General features: G+C 45.4%; 1 protein-coding gene across 2 annotated transcripts in view; it reads right to left on the reverse strand.

Annotated features, from left to right (window-relative positions):
* Positions 1–7,664: 7,664 nt before the first annotated feature.
* Positions 7,665–15,909, reverse strand: part of KLHL3 (kelch like family member 3) — a 55,185-nt gene continuing 46,940 nt past the window's right edge. For both annotated transcript variants that reach the window (XM_005147243.3, XM_034066715.1), the window contains 7 exons: positions 14,938–15,055; positions 14,236–14,433; positions 13,339–13,440; positions 10,946–11,074; positions 8,907–9,047; positions 8,554–8,697; positions 7,665–8,305 (listed from right to left, as the gene is read on the reverse strand). In XM_005147243.3, coding sequence (XP_005147300.2) covers positions 8,277–8,305; positions 8,554–8,697; positions 8,907–9,047; positions 10,946–11,074; positions 13,339–13,440; positions 14,236–14,433; positions 14,938–15,055 — 861 coding nt within the window. In that variant the 3' untranslated portion in view covers positions 7,665–8,276. The remainder of the gene's footprint in view (positions 8,306–8,553; positions 8,698–8,906; positions 9,048–10,945; positions 11,075–13,338; positions 13,441–14,235; positions 14,434–14,937; positions 15,056–15,909) is intronic.

Below are 15,909 nucleotides of genomic sequence, written 5' to 3' on the forward strand. Positions count from 1 at the left end.
GCCGTGCTTTGCTATCAACAAGTGTGTTAAGCACTGGAAGTAGTTAAATGCAAAACAGCCGTTCAGGAAAACATACAGCTCCAAGGCCAGGTTAAACAAAGAGAGGGTCTGAGCTTCTGTATCCTCCATACATCATCTCCTTGTGGGAAAACACCATCTATGCTTAAAGGAATAGTCCCAACACTTTAACTTCGTCCAGCATAAGTTATTAGGGATGTAGAGGGAAAGCACAACAGAGAAGAACCTAAGACTTCACTGCGACCTTGCACAAACACCCCCACCATCTGCACAGTGCCCGACACCTCATTTGCACTACCAAGGGCTTGCATCCTTTTTTACCCAAGCAACAAGCCACCCATGCAACCCACATAACTCCGTGCTAAGAGCTCCCAGCCCTTTTGTACATACCGTGTCTCCTGCGGCTTCATCCTCACTTTACACATCCTCTCCTCTAGCCACAGGCAGCACAACGTGCACCCTGGTGCATCTCCTTCACAGTCCACACTGCTTTCTATGACTTGCACAGAAACTACTCCCCTATAGGAGCGCTGGGACCAACAAGGAATGAAATGCATTCCCTGTAAAGAAAAAGCTAAAGTTAACCCAGATGGAGCAGTCAAACTGCCCCTGCAGAGAGCAGCCAGGGAAAGAGGGGTGAAACTGGATGCAAGTGAAGTGGTCAGCACATGCAGCCTGAGCCAATGTCACAATTAAAGTTAAGGCATCAACTAGGTGTTCCTGCTTTCAGTCATTTGCCTCCACCTAGCTCCCCCCCCGCCCCCCCGTTATTTTTAAGGTAGCTCCCTAAGCAAAGCAACTGTAGTCCCTGCTTGGTCCCGGTAACCACAGGGGCAGTGATAGCTACAGCTGTTCCAACAGTCACATACCAATGCTCCAAGCCTTTGTCTTCACATCATGCTGGATGGCTCATTTCACAGTGATGATGTGATCTTTTGCTCTTGGAGTTTGTGTCAACCTGTGTATTGATAAACATGGGGTTTAACTAAGAGTGTAAAATAGAATCATCACAGAATGGGTTTGGTTGAAGGAGCCTTAAAGCCCATCCAGGGACCCCTTCCACTGGAGCAGCTTGCTCCAAGCCCCTGTGTCCAACCTGGCCTTGAACACTGCCAGGGATGGGGCAGCCACAGCTTCTCTGGGCAACCTGTGCCAGCACCTCAGCACCCTCACAGGGAAGAGCTTCTGCCTAAGAGCTCATCTCAGTCTCCCCTCTGGCAGGTTAAAGCCATTCCCCTTGGCCTGTCCCTACAGGCCCTTGTCCAAAGCCCCTCTCCAGGTTTCCTGCAGCCCCTTTAGGCACTGGAGCTGCTCTCAGGTCTCCCCTTAAGGAGCCTTCTCCAGGCTGAACACCCTGTTTGCTGTGGGTTTATGTCTAATTAGATACAAGTGGGTTAGGACCGAGAAAATATTTACAACATGAGATGGTAGAGTTAGGTCCTAAACACTTGGAAACTCATTTAGTGTAAGAGCCCCCAGCCATTTAAACCCTCAAACCTGGCCTGAAATTGGAAAGTCCATTTAGACAAAATCTATGGCTCCTGGAATGATTTTATCACGATCCCCTTTCCAGGTAACCACAAATTCCATGTCCCAGGCTGTTTTCCATTAATCCACAAATTAGCTGCAACTCATCAACAGCATTTTTTCCACTAACCAAGGTCTGTGAACACTTTAGGTCCATGCAGCTGCCTTGGGGATTTCTGGGCACTGGGTCAAAGCTCTTAACACTGGCGCACGATGTGTGCCCTGGGATGCTACAGCAACGCATTAAAGCACGTGTGATTACATGCTTTATATATGTTATTGCATTTAAAACTAACCCGGTAACACGCAGATGGATAGTTTATTAAACTTGCCTTTCTCAGGTAAGCATTATTATCAATTCTGCATTAAATTGGAGCTGTCTGGAGGACTGCAGCTCTATAAATACTGCAGTTTCTATCAGAAAACAGCAAACCTGTCACGAACATAAAACCCAGTCCCAGGGTAACTTGACAAGGGCTCCAGCCAGCTTGGATGGGGACTGCATCCAATGTTTCCCAGTCACCAAGACCTGAACTCTAATCTGGCTGAGGTGCCCATAGCTCCAGCTGGAAGGGCATTTGCTGAGCTCCCACACACATCAGCAAGGTGACTTTGCAAGCACAGGAGCCCTGCAAAGCTGGAAGCTTCATATCATTCATTTGAGGGTTGGAACTGGATGATCTTCAGGTCATTTCCAAGCCAAATCAGTCTGTGATGCTATGACCCACACCTGAGCTCTGTTTTACAATACACACAGTAGGCAAAACATTCCAGGTGGGAAAATTACAGGAATGGGGCACCAGGAGGAGATTTGGTTGTGAGTAAAGCATAAATTGAACCCAAACTTACTGCCTGCGTGTGTCTTTCTCTGCTCCTCTGGCAGAAAACCAGAGCCCAATAATTTCTTTTGGTAGATTCAGGGAAGCTGAGCTGTGTGGAACAAGATGCGGAACAGAGAGAGGTGCCCCTTCCCAGGGGAAAATTAGGAAGGAAAGAAGCCGGCAACACATACATTGGGTTCTAATGCAATCACAATGTCTTATGAACAAGTCCAGGCTTTCTGGTGTTGCCTGTGCAGAAGGCAGGAACGCAGCAGCAAAAATTGCTTGTGCTTGCAAATCCTTACTAAATATCACATAAAGGCTTAAATAAATATCAATAAAGTCTTAAATAAAGTAATTTCTGCCCCAAAACAACTGACTTCAAGAATACAGTTCAAATTGTATTTCAGCATTCGGCCAGCGGGACAAACCACTGGGTGGGAGAACGTTCTATGAAGAGTACAATGCAAAGAAGTACAAGAAGGACATTGAAAAACAACATTTAAACCACTTATGCTTTAAAGAAGCAGCTCAGGTCTTTGGGACAGGCGCTGTGCATCCTTTAAAGGGCCCCTTCAGAAGTCTGACTGACTGAAAAAGGAGACTCTTAACGTCTTAAGACCTGTAATTCACCGAGCAGGATGCTTAGGGGAGGCTGCGGTGGTTGGCAATGAAAGGAAGAGGAGCAGGCTCACGATCACACAGTTTGTAAATCAAGGGCAAATCAAACGCACCGAGCTTCAGCAGCTGTGCCAATTAAATCTCATTCAATTTGCTGAACAAGAACGTTAACATTAATCACTTTGGCAAATTCCTTAGCATATTCCGTGTCACTGAGTAGTCAAGTGATTTTTGTGCTTGTTTATGGTGCAGAATAACATTATAGGAAGCAATGCCATTAATCACTGTGAGGCGTAAGTGTAAGACAAAAAGAAGTGTTACTGGTTAAATGTGTTGATCTTGGTAGTGGTGTAGGAAATGTGTTACTTTATGGTGTTATTAAGAAATATTGAGCTCATGGGGCTCTTTTTTAATGTTTTCTCTCTTCTGCCATTGCTGCCCCTAACCAAGGACTTTTCCATCCCAAAGAGAAACGCTCTTCTCCTGCATCCCAGCAGCCAAACGGTCTTAAACTTCCCTTGGGAAAGAAGCATCACAGGCACCAGGAGAGCACCAGGGCAGCATCTCCTCCAGCATCGGCATGTGTGAGTCTTGCTGTCCAACTCTAAAGGACACAGAGTAAATCCAGTGTTTGTATTTGCTGTCATTAAAGAGGTGGGGAAAAAGAGGCAAGCGGAGGGATGAAGCTGACAAAAACATGACAAACCCAGACAGGTTTCATTTAGGTCAATTTTTATTCAAATTAAAGAATGGGGAACTACAACATGATTTCCTTTGATAATATAAATATGTCAGTGAAGACTGGTTCTCAAGTCATTCATCACACTGGACAAGAGAGCTGTCACAAGAATTGCTTTGCAGAGTCCTTGGTCCTTCACACTCATGCAAAAAAAGTCTTCAATTGAGAAAATAAGCTTAAAATAGTCAATTCATTGTGTTATAGCTTGAAGAACTGAACCCACTGAGTCTGCTTTACAGGAGCAAAGATTTCACACCCAGGTAAATTATTTCACAATCATCCATTACCCTTCAGAGGGTTTCATACAGAAAATATACAAATAAAAATGCTCAATATTTATTGTCATTGTAGAGGAAAATAATTTATAGACACATAAACAAAGATAAAAGCAGAGAAAAAGAGTGAATTAACTTATTTCCAGCCTATCCTGTCGAGCACACACCCAAACACTGTAGCTTTGAGCAACAACTTAGGCTCATGTGAATGTGATTTGAGGGCACAATGTTAAGCTAAGGGGGCAACTGCTTTTGATACAGTTCATTAGTAACAGATCCCAAAGGTTAAAAGGAGCCATATTTATCTGTTGAACCATCATGTTAGCCTGATGAATATCACACCTCACTGGGTATTAAGGAGTTTGGTCTCCAAACACTTCGAACAAGAGAACAGGACTAAGCTTTCCTGGTGGTGTCATGCAAATGATGCCAAGTGTATTTATGGTAATTACAGTGCTGTACATATCTGGACAAAAAAAGTATTTTGCTAAACTGAAAGAACCGAAAATGGGTTTTAATCACCCCCAATTTATCTGTTAGGCACAAATGGAAAAGATGGACTTGATTCCAACTTAAGCTGATTGCTTGAGGCGAATCTGTCCCACTCTACATACACTGGGCTGTTTTGCAAACCCAGCAGTGTGCATCCCCTCATGGATGCTGTTGGTTTTGTGGGTGCACATCCCTGTGGATACTTTCTCCTCAAGAGCAAAGTCAGCTTTGGGAAAACCAAGGCTGGGATCCCACAGTGGATCAGCACATGGTGATCCCCCCAAAAAGAGGAAACAGGAGAGAGATGAGGAAAGCCTTCATATTCACAAACAACCACTGAGGGGAAGGAGCCTGAGCTTGGTTTGTAAAGCTTTTACAACATCTCCTGCAATAGTCTCACTGGTTTTGGTAGCCTGGGGGGGGGGGTTGTTGCACAATCACTGTTGTGTGCGTGGCATCCTCCAGCAGCACCATGCTGGAGCTGAGAAACCAAACCCCCAAAAGACAGCTTGTCCACCAAGCTGACCAGGAAATAATCATATGGCACGAGAAAATTAAATCAGACCATTGAAATGGTGGTAAAACAACTGATAACCTAAGAGCTTACAGGTGACTGAGGTAATGGAGTTCAACTTACCCTATAATGTCAAGCCCAATGTTGTCCTTCTAACATCAACATCAGAGCTATCCCAGATCTTAAGTTACAACGTGATTTCCTGTGCAGAAAACAGATTCATACCTCCATCATATCCAGCAACAACTGCACTGGGTGTTAAGAACTGGATCCAGGATTGAACGGAAGCATCGTTGATGACCATAAAAAGCAATCAAAAAGTTATTTCAAATTGTCTTATAAAAATATTTACAGTGAGATTTGTTATCACCAATGCTGTGTTTTCAGTCCTAGAAAAAGGCAATCTGTAAAGGAGCTGGCTCAGGTGCTCAGAAGTAACAATACAAACATGAAACCACACGCCAAAGACAGACAAATTCAAAAAGCATTTCAAGGAGCAGGGGGGGATACAGCTGGTTCATCACAAGTTATGGTTGTTCATATTGCATAGCTGGAAAACGAGGTCACTTGACTTGCATAACACTGCAACATTTGTGAAGGAGAGGAAGGAACATGTCATTTGCCATCAAGAACTAGCTGCAGGCAGGAACAGCCTCATTCATCCTTAGCAAGGGCTCTGAGCCCAGCCCTGTCCAGCAAGCCACCGGTCTAGGCCAGCAATGGGCAGAAAATGCCATTTTACAAGAGCAGAAAAACACCAAACCCCTTTTTCCTTGTAGGCAAGGAAGGTTTATAAAGAGATGTATAGCAAGGGGGAAATTATCCAGTCTTCAGCAGCATATCCACCTTTCACACCTGACAAATAGGGCAGATTTCAAACTTGCATCTCTCTAGTACTAACTACAAGCTTTTATCTCTTAGTCTCTGGATATTTGCCTTGGCTCCAGTGATGCCACAAGTGTGAGAAGGTTACCTGGGTAACTTCCAAACTACTGAGCTGTAGTTGGGTTATAGAGTGGCTATTCAGCTTTACATTCCTTGTACAAGGGCCATGTGTGCCCAAATGCCTGACGACCCTTGACCCTTGTCATGTCAGACTAAGAGAGGCTAACTCTGACCAACACATTTTGCCTGTCTCATTTTAGCCTGTATTCCAATGGGCTGCATGAAATGGAAACACCTTTTGGTGTTTGCTTCTGGCACAGTGAATTTTGGGTCAGCCCCAAAACAAGGCATCACCTTGCTTATGTCACTGTAAAGATGCATCTCAGGACTCTGGCCTGAAGGCAGCTGCAGTCAGGGACACGTTCCTGCCAGCCTCAACAGCTTTTACAGCAAGCTACACCTCGTAAAAGAGCAGCATGTCACACTACTGCTTTGGCACTTCCACTGCAGAGTGTAGAACCCAAAGCAAAATTTAAAGGGTATTACAGAAGAGACTAATTTTCTTTAATTATTATTATTATTTTCAAGACCTCTGAGCTGACATACAATGGAAGGGAAGACATCAAGAATAACACTGCCATTTCTTTGGACAGTTTGCTTTTGTTTGCAACAACAAGAGCTTCCAAAGAAGAGCGGATGGATGACACCTAATGCTCCCCATGAAGGTCAGCCCCCTCTGTGAGAGCTGACACAGCAAAGTAAGTGCTGTTTCCTCCACAGGCACCCATCTTACAAGGACCAGGTCAACTAAAAGTGTATTTATTTACAGAAGTAACCCACTCCTCTGCTAAAGCTGCACAAGGTGATGTAGCCTTAGATCCCTCCGAAATGAATCAGTATTTTTCTCTTTTCCTGTAGAAGGCCACATGGAATCCTGCTGATAGAAGATCTATGGAGAAAGAAACCAGCAGAACGCCACTGGTAGGTGCTGGGGCTCAGCACTAACAGGGATAGATTTGATCCTGCAAGCCAACTGCCCACTACAAGAAGCCTCAGCTGAGTTACGGGGGGGGGGGGGGGGGGGGGGGGGGGGAACAAAAGAACAAGAAGAAAAGAGCAGAGAAAATATTCATTAGGTCCCTTTAGCTGGGGAATCTTTTGGGAGTCCACCATGTTTGCTGAAGCATGCCAGAGCTCAGAGGATGACACAGAAAGGTATTTTAAAGTCAAATATCTTAAAGAGAAAGCTCTAAGAATCTGGGAGGTAAAACAGCTGCCTTACAGCTGGATCTAGATTTGTCTGGTATCGATAATCTGATGAATTCTTCACACTAATAGAGGAACACCTTCAGTACTGGCAAGACAAAAATAGCACAGTGACAGTGACTCGTTAATCTCCATCTCTGGAAGCATTAAAACACTGCAGGTATTTTGCTTGGCTCATTAATCCCTGCTTGGGTGACAGAGGGCTCTCACTGTATGCAATGTCTTTACGTTAATGGCACCATAAGGTATTTCTTTTAATATCTAAGTGCTCTATTATGAAATGGCATTGAGATGCTGGACAGAGCTAGAACTGGGGCTTTCAGCACAGCTGAAATACATGGGTTGGGAATACTTTCTTACCCAAGAAACATTTGTTTCACAGGAGCAATAAACCCCATCAGAGCAGCACGGGTCTTGTGGGGTTGCCAAGTTTTGCGTGGTTGAGCCCCAGGGAGGGCACTGCCCAGCAGGTCCCACCACGTACAGCAAACAGTATTCATGGCAAGTAGAAAAATCACATGGTATTTATTTCCACCACACGACAAGCATTTCAGGGAGACATACAGTAATCCAGTGGCATACACAAACGTGTGACTGAGACAGCGGCACACTCAAGCCAGAGCACCCTGCTCCAGTTCATTTCTGCTGACTGCTTTTCTCAGCTGGTACTCAAGTTTCCACTCCCAGTAGTAAAGTCCACCCTCCAGGCACAGTAAGTAGTTCAACAAGATATTGTGCACGGAGCATCAGTAGTGAAGAAACCCAGAATGTTCATTTTTACTCACGTGCCCAATTGTAGCAGTTTTGTTTCACACAAGAAACTCAGTGCCTGCAGTTCAAGCACAGTGTTTATCTCAGGACACTAGCCATTGAGAAGAACAGTTGATTGCACCACAGATAACAAGCAACACCTCGTGTCTAGCATGGAACATGTCCCCAGAGGGATTTTCGCTTTGCTACGTGATCCACCGCAGAGCAGGTGATGTTTGGAACATATCACTGGTCATGCTAAGACATTAACAGCAATGAGATGGGTCAAGTCAGAGGTCAGTCATCTTCCCAACACCGTCCAGATGGTTCCACTTCGCTTCTGCTCCTCGCACTGGCTTGATCGTGTGTCACAAGGGTTTGTGAATCACAGCCACACCTGTTGTAAGGATGGACAGACACAGTTATCACAGGAGAAGCTCCTGGGTTGTGATGTGGCTAAGGCCATCCTTCAAAGCCAAAGACCAACAACAAGGCAGCAGAGAGGTGTCTACCATTTCTATGAAAGCTTCCTCTGCTGAAATCAACATAAACCACACCAAAATGTAAGATCAATGCTTCAAGAGGTATAGCCCTTGAGTTTATGAATGACCCCAGTCATTACCAGCTTTCCCACTAACTATTTACCTGCATAACTTCTCCCTGTGCTCATGCTGGTTGGTAATAACGTCCACTTGTCCGTGATGGGGTTGTAGTATTCCACCGAGGCCAAATTGCAGGAACCATCATCTCCTCCCACCACGTAGAGGAGCCCATTCACCGCACACACACCTCAAACCAGAGCGCAGAGGGTTAGATATGGGCTAACTCCTCTCCCCCAGCACATCACCTGCTATGTACTGATTCATCCCCCAGCAGATCCCTCATCTTCCACTTTCATCGCTTACAACACTGATCACTTACATCACTAGCACATTAGTCACATTAAAACCCACACAAACAACTGAACCAAACACCACTGAACAGCTTATTGTGGTTACCTGCATTTCTTCTACACATATTCATGTCTGCTACTTGCTTCCACGTGTTTGTTCCTGGATCATAGACTTCCACACTCTTCCTTACTAAGGGACCATCGTGCCCCCCGGTAGCGTACAGCAGCCCACTGAGAACACCAACACCTGCCAAACAGAGCCCAGCGTCAGCCAAGTGTACAGGGCAAAGGGTTGCATGGCCCTGGTTCTTCTATTGGGTATTGCCTTGGCCTCTCCAAGGCATATCCAAAACATGGGCCACATGTACCTCAAGATCATCCAGCATGAGGTCAGCTCCCCACCTATGAGTATCACCATAGCAGACCTGCACAGTAACCCCTGGCAGATGTCCTGTCTTCCAGGGCTGTGCCTTTTTCTCAGGTAGATGTTATCTGAGATCTAGTCCAACAACATTTAACTGACTTTATTCAACCTCTTTGGACTGACTTGTTCTTTCTTCCCTTTGCATCCCTGACCCCTGCATCCCACACGACCTTGTTTCCATCTGCCTGCTCTTTTCTGCCGTGGAGCCCTTTGCTTTTAGCCTAATTCCAGGTTTGGGATCACCTCAGAGAGCTGAGAGCACCCATACTCACCTCCACTAGATGTCAGCATCGGGATGGCAATGCCAACACTGAGCACGGGTTCGGTGATGGAGGGGTACAATAGACACATCGTGCTGCAGCACCACTGGAGATGAGTGGCATCCGGCTGTCCCCTCCCCATAGACTGCTGGAGGGGCATCTGGGTGACAACCACAACCTGAGGAGCTCAGCTTTCAGGTTGGGAACTGAGAATTGCAAGGCTATTTGGAAGGTGGGTACAAATTCCCTAATACTGGACTTGCCACGTGGGGATGTACTTGCAAAGCAGCACTCAGTGTTTCAAACAATGACAGTTCACTAAAATCCATTTACAGGCACAAACTGTTTTGCTGTGTTTCAGCATGCTGTCAACAACACGAGATATTCATTCTGTTCTCCTATAAGTTCACACTGAGCTTGGTTTAAGCATTGAGCAGATACTAAAAACCTCTTCAACCGAATTCAAACCAGCAGTGTGTGATCGTATTTGCCTCTCTTGGAATTATGGAAAAGGTGTTAGAGTGAGGAAATAAAGACCATGTGTAGAGAGCAGCCTCTCAGCTGTCCAGCTCAGAAAGGAATTCCCATCACAGCTTAACCTGCAGGCTCATCTCAGCCCCCAGGCTTGGCCATCTCCAAGTACCTGCCGCTTTAGATGCTGTACAGTAAGAACTCCAAGCCTTGACATCAGGAAGGACCCTCTGCACACACTGAGCTACAGGACCAATACTGACACGTTCTCTTATATATCTATCTGAAGGTGATTTTAAATGCAATGGATAAAAGCTTTTACCTCTTTCAGACAGGAACAGCCACAGAGAGGACAAGTGCTTACCTAGTCTAACATCACACAGTAAATAAGAAACCATCAAGATTAGAATACAACTCTTTTTTAACCTGTCCTTTCCTTTAATAACCAATACTTGCCAGCAAAAGGTACACTAAAAACTAGCTTAGCAGGGACAATCTAAGATTATTTCTGTTACCTTGGCTAGATCTGCACACCACCCAGTGCAGATGTGCTTTGTACTGCAAAGCACCCACCGGATGCTTGCAGAGAAAATCCGGAAGGAAAACCCATCTGACATCCCCTAAACAACAGGAGAGAAGGAGGTGCAGCTTGACTTTCCAGTCCCCAGCTGAGCATGCAGCTGGCACTTTGGAAAGCTGACTTTTAGCTTGCAAGTGAGCTGCATCTGCTAGCAAGGCTACTTGGAAACACTGAACATGATTTCATTAATTGAGAAATTAATTTCAATTTGGCAAGATTTTAACCAAGTCAGGAGAGCAGCACACATCTTCCAAGCAATTATGGTTTTTCCTCTCATGGGAAAAGCATGGAAATAACAGGTTGCATTTGCCAGCCCTGTGATGCCAAAACACACTTCTCATTCCTTTCCATGAGCAGAGGAGAGAACCCAATGATCAGCTGCCCCTAAGAACACATCTTGGAGCCAGTACCTGCCCCGCTGCGCCGAGTGCTCATGTCAGCTACATAGGTCCATTCGTTGGTGGCTGGGTTGTACTGCTCGACGGTACTAAGGCACTGACGGGATGCTCCATCGTAACCCCCCACGGCATAGAGCTTCCCTGGAAGAGACACACATTGGCATCAGCACTACAGCTCCAACTGATTTATGCTACCGTCACGCCTCACAGCTCCAGGTGAGGACAGATCCCGGTTGACAGAAGCCCTGGGAGATGTGCCTAAAACTGCTGAGATGCCTGGGGAACATCCTAGCGGAAGGATCTGAAGTAGACTCACATGACTGTATTTAAATCCATTAAAGCTGTCAACTAAGACAAAGAAAGAACACAACAACTTAATTAGAAGCCAAAAGCCCAGAGGGTTTTCCAAATGACTTGTTGGCCCAGGAGAAGAGGTAACATCAAAGCTGATCGAGCATTTCCTCCTGCTCAGGCAAGGTGTGCTGTCAAAGGTCGATACTGTACATTAATTACTGTATCACATGAGCAATAAATATGCAACAGCCTCATATGTTAATCTAATACCTGCACGGAAACCTAGACGTGATCTTGAAGAACCTGGGCCAAATCCAAAGCAACCAATGCTGCTAGCACAGCTGAGGCCAGCTGGTGTACTTGTGCCAAGTGATCACAACACAGAAGATAACCCCCATAGCATGGGATATTTGTTCCTCCCTACCCTCAGCTCAAGGAAAGCTGAATAACATACAACTAATGTGCTTCTCTGGTCTCAATCAGGTATCATGGAACTACTACACCATATATGCAACGAGGCTGATGCTTCACCATGTCCTCTTTTCACAGGCCTTTCTGATACTCTCACCTTGCCTCCCTGTATCGTCTATCAGCTTCTTTTGCATTTAGGTAGTAAACTCCTTGGGCAGAAGAGTTTCTCCGTCCTTCTTTACCACAGTACCTAGCACAAAGGCATTCTGGTTCAAGACCAGGCCTCATTACAACAACCAACCATTAACAAAGTTCAACAAATAGGTAGGAAAATTCTAACACCATTTTTTGTACAAAACTCATGAATAAGACACATTTTAACCCATATCAGCAGAGCCTGGCCACAAATGAGCTATGCAATTCTTTGCATACATGAGACTCCCACCAGAAGTTATCATATACAGTCCTAAGCTTTTGTATCTTCCTGTTTCCTTGATGTTTACAAGCTCCAAGAACAGGCCAGCTCTTTTCTTTCTCCCTTGAATCTATTTATGGCCTCCTCACACTGTGGTCATTAGGGGGGGTCTGTAAGGATCAGGTTTGTGACTGCTCCTTCTGCATCTTCCTGTCTCTTTAAACATTTCAGACTTATTTGAGCTGTTGGTTCAACCCACCTGGTGTTAGTCAATGAATCAAGGCAAGAGTGCCAGACCAGGCAAGACAGGATAAAGCTCTTGGATGTTTTCAGTACCCACAGATATCAGATCAATCTTTATCACATTCAGATGAACAAGCTGCAGCTTGCTCCCTACAACATGATCAACTCTCCTCCCCATCACATGCTCTCATTAATTTTTCTCATGGACTCCAACATGTGCAACACTTATTTGCACTTTCAAACAAAGCAAAGGGAAAGGATTTCATGTTTCCAGTAGAAAACGTGTCCATAGAAAAGCATCTCTCACAAACACATGTAGTATTTGTTCTGCATTCAAATCCCTTTGGCAAATCCCATTGACTCTCAGCACTTCACTCATGGGCCAGTTTTGAAGGAGATGCTTGTGAAATAAACATGCAAATTTAGCACAACCACCACTATTTACTCTGACTTTGTCTCCCTCCCTCTTCTCACATATACACATAAGCACACTTCAGCTATTCCCCATACAAACTGGTCAAACCAAACCACTTCAAAGCACAGTTTATAACAGGACTCTTGCCAGCAGCTGCTCCGCACTGTACTAATTGCAAACTGGTACATGCCATGTTAAAGACAAGGTCAAAAACCCCTTTCACTTGCTTCAGAATCAATTGTGCTAGAGGAAGAAAAGGTTCCTACTTAAGCCTGTTCTTTCCTGATGGCACCAGCATACACTGCACGCCAACATTTGCCTTCACCAGCCAGAAGCTGCCCAGGAAGAATAAGGATTGAAAGAATCCTGCACACACCTAATGGCATTCACGGGAGGCATGGGCTGGGCTGATATGGGTCTGAGGCTCTTGGAAAGCTACACACGATTTTTCATTAAGATAAAGAGGCAAATGGGAAAAGCTGCAGAAATTACATCATATAAAATAGATCTTTACCAACAAGTCTAGAGATCAGCCCCTGCAGTCCCCTCCTATTGCACTCAACCTTTCAAGCTTCCCTTTTGAGACAGTAACATTTGCTTGATGGACATGGCTGCTGATTTTCTTACCCTCCACAACTCCAACTCCAACACTGCTTCTTCTTGTGTTCATGGGAGCCACAAAAAACCACTCATTGGTTTTATAGCTATAGGCCTCAACTGATGCCAGACCTAGTTAAAAAGGGGATACACAGGTTTTCTAATTAAAAAAAAAGAGAAGAAAAAAAGATTGGTGTTGCACTTTCATCTGCCTTCCACCTCCTCCCAAGCCCTTAATTCCCCCCACGCTCCTATAACCCAATTCTCTAATCCTTCGTCTTTCAGGCTGGTACCAATGTATCAACACCATTTCAGCAGCTGGAAATACTGTTACCCCATGGCCCCTGCAATATGCTGGGGATACCAAGGTGGAGCAGAGTCCAGATTCCAAGCCCAGAAGTCTTACATCCTTTCGAGCATTACAAAATGTCCATGCAGATTTAGAAACTACCCCCAAACCCTGTTGCAATTGCACTCATCACCAGCAGAGATAATTTAGGGCTTAACCAAGTGGCAAAGCTCTAGAGCAGAGGCAGAGGTGTGAATCTAAACATGCAGTTATGCCAAGGAAAATCCCAGCCACACATACCCCACAAGGTGCCACACTGGCATTTTATATGTGTTGCTATGAAAAAATATAACCAAAACAAGGAAAAATCCCTTTTCACTCCAGAAAAAACATATTCACACAGAGAATGAGACTGAAGGAGCTGTATCACTAAAGAAAAACACTAGGGTGAGATTCCCTGCCACTACTGATGGGTCAGAACATGCACGTGGTTAGTTATAACATGCAGTAAACCCAATCCCTGGCTCTTGCTCTACAATTCATAGGGGAAGGGGGCAGGAATCTCACTAAAGCTCTGCAGGGGTCTCTGAACACCTTTGTCAGGTCAGGTGCTGCCTGGTTTTTGCCCCATCACCTACCAGTGCTGCCATCAAAGCCGCCCACTGCATACAGGAGATCATTGAGCACGGCTGCGCCTAAGGTGCTTCGTCTTTCCTGCATGCTGGCTATGGATGTCCACTGGTCCTTCACGCCATCGTACACGTCAACCGTCCGTACCCTTAAAGAGCCATTGAAGCCCCCGACAGCATAAACATTGCCAGCCATAAACACCACACCTGAGAAAAGAGGAAAGGGATTTTACAGAGGTTTTACAAACAGTTTGGGAAGTGAATGTCATCAGACCTCTGTCAGAGTGTGTAAGATAGGAGGAGGAGCAGAACCTTGGCACGTCCTTGGCATCTTCTGCAGGTTAAGAGCATTGGAACCTACTATGTTCAAACGTATGTGTCATATGGAAGGTGAAATGCACATAAATAAATGGCATCATAAGGCACAGATGCATTTCACACCTGAACGAGTAATTTTCTGGGGCACAGAGAACACCAGATGGTGATCCACATTGACAGCCCTGTCAGACGTCTTCAGGGGAACACTCTCAACTTACAAATCTTCTCCATCACCCACTCCTCAGCACTCGGAGGGACTGATTCAGCTCCTTTGATTTTCACTGGGAAACCAGAAAGGAAAGCTGGTTGAAAGGGATGCCTGAGGGACCTGTATCCAGTGCTGAAGAGCTGCACAAGAGAAACAAAGAAGGTTGCTGTGAAAGTTCTCATTACCTGCTCTGCATCTCCGGGAGGGAAGCTCAGCAACCTGATCCCACCGCTCCTCCTCAAAATCATAGCACTCCACACTGCGAATGGCTTTGGGTGCCTGCCCACCCACCACGATCATCACCTGGAGAGGGAAGACAAGAAGTTAAAAACATGCTGCAGGCCCACTACCAGCTTCTGTAGCAATACATATTTCAGTCAATTCTATTCCAAGGGGGAGCAAGGTATATCCAATTTAATGCACACTAAATATGGCAGCCCCATTAAACCTTCTTTACCATTTCCAAGGAGGGCTACGGGCCTTATTTCCCCATGAAACACAAAACTGCTTTGGCACCATGGTACATGCAAGGCTGTCTGCATAAGTATCTTTAAGTGAAGCAGATCCCAGTGTAATTCCCACAGCCAGCTCAGTGTTTAGTCATCACCTCTATGGTGGTGCTAAAAACAATAGATGCCACTTAGCAAATAAAGCCTGACAGCTGTATTGCCACCTGCAGGGAGATGACACTCAAGGGAATCACCAGGACTATTAAGACCCAGGGTGCTGAGCAGCTGAAGGAAGTGATTTGTCAGCTTCATTAAGGTTTCTGGTTGCAATAGGTATTGATGCGAACCCAGTAATTTAGGCCCAAATTAATTATAAATAGGAAAGATTTACGGGAAGGTGACCAAGGACAATCTCTGGAATGAAAGAACCGCTCTGCCGGGTCAGGCTAAAGGTTCACCCAGCCCCAGACTCCATTCCCAGCACTTTCAAATGGGGACACTGGTGGAAAAGTAAGAAGATGTGGACAGTATGCAGTCAAATCTGCCCTGTCTGCCACCAGAAGACAAACTCCCCATGGACTTGCTGGATTGCAGTGGTCCCAGGAACCTGCACTCAGCATCACTGCTGAGCCCCATCTGGGCACTGCAAACCAACCAACCTGAACCTACAAACAGCTCAATCTGCACTTGTTCTGAACATACTTCCTT

Source organism: Melopsittacus undulatus, chromosome 10 (genome assembly GCF_012275295.1).
Source record: "Melopsittacus undulatus isolate bMelUnd1 chromosome 10, bMelUnd1.mat.Z, whole genome shotgun sequence".
NCBI classification, from domain to species: Eukaryota; Metazoa; Chordata; class Aves; order Psittaciformes; family Psittaculidae; genus Melopsittacus; species Melopsittacus undulatus.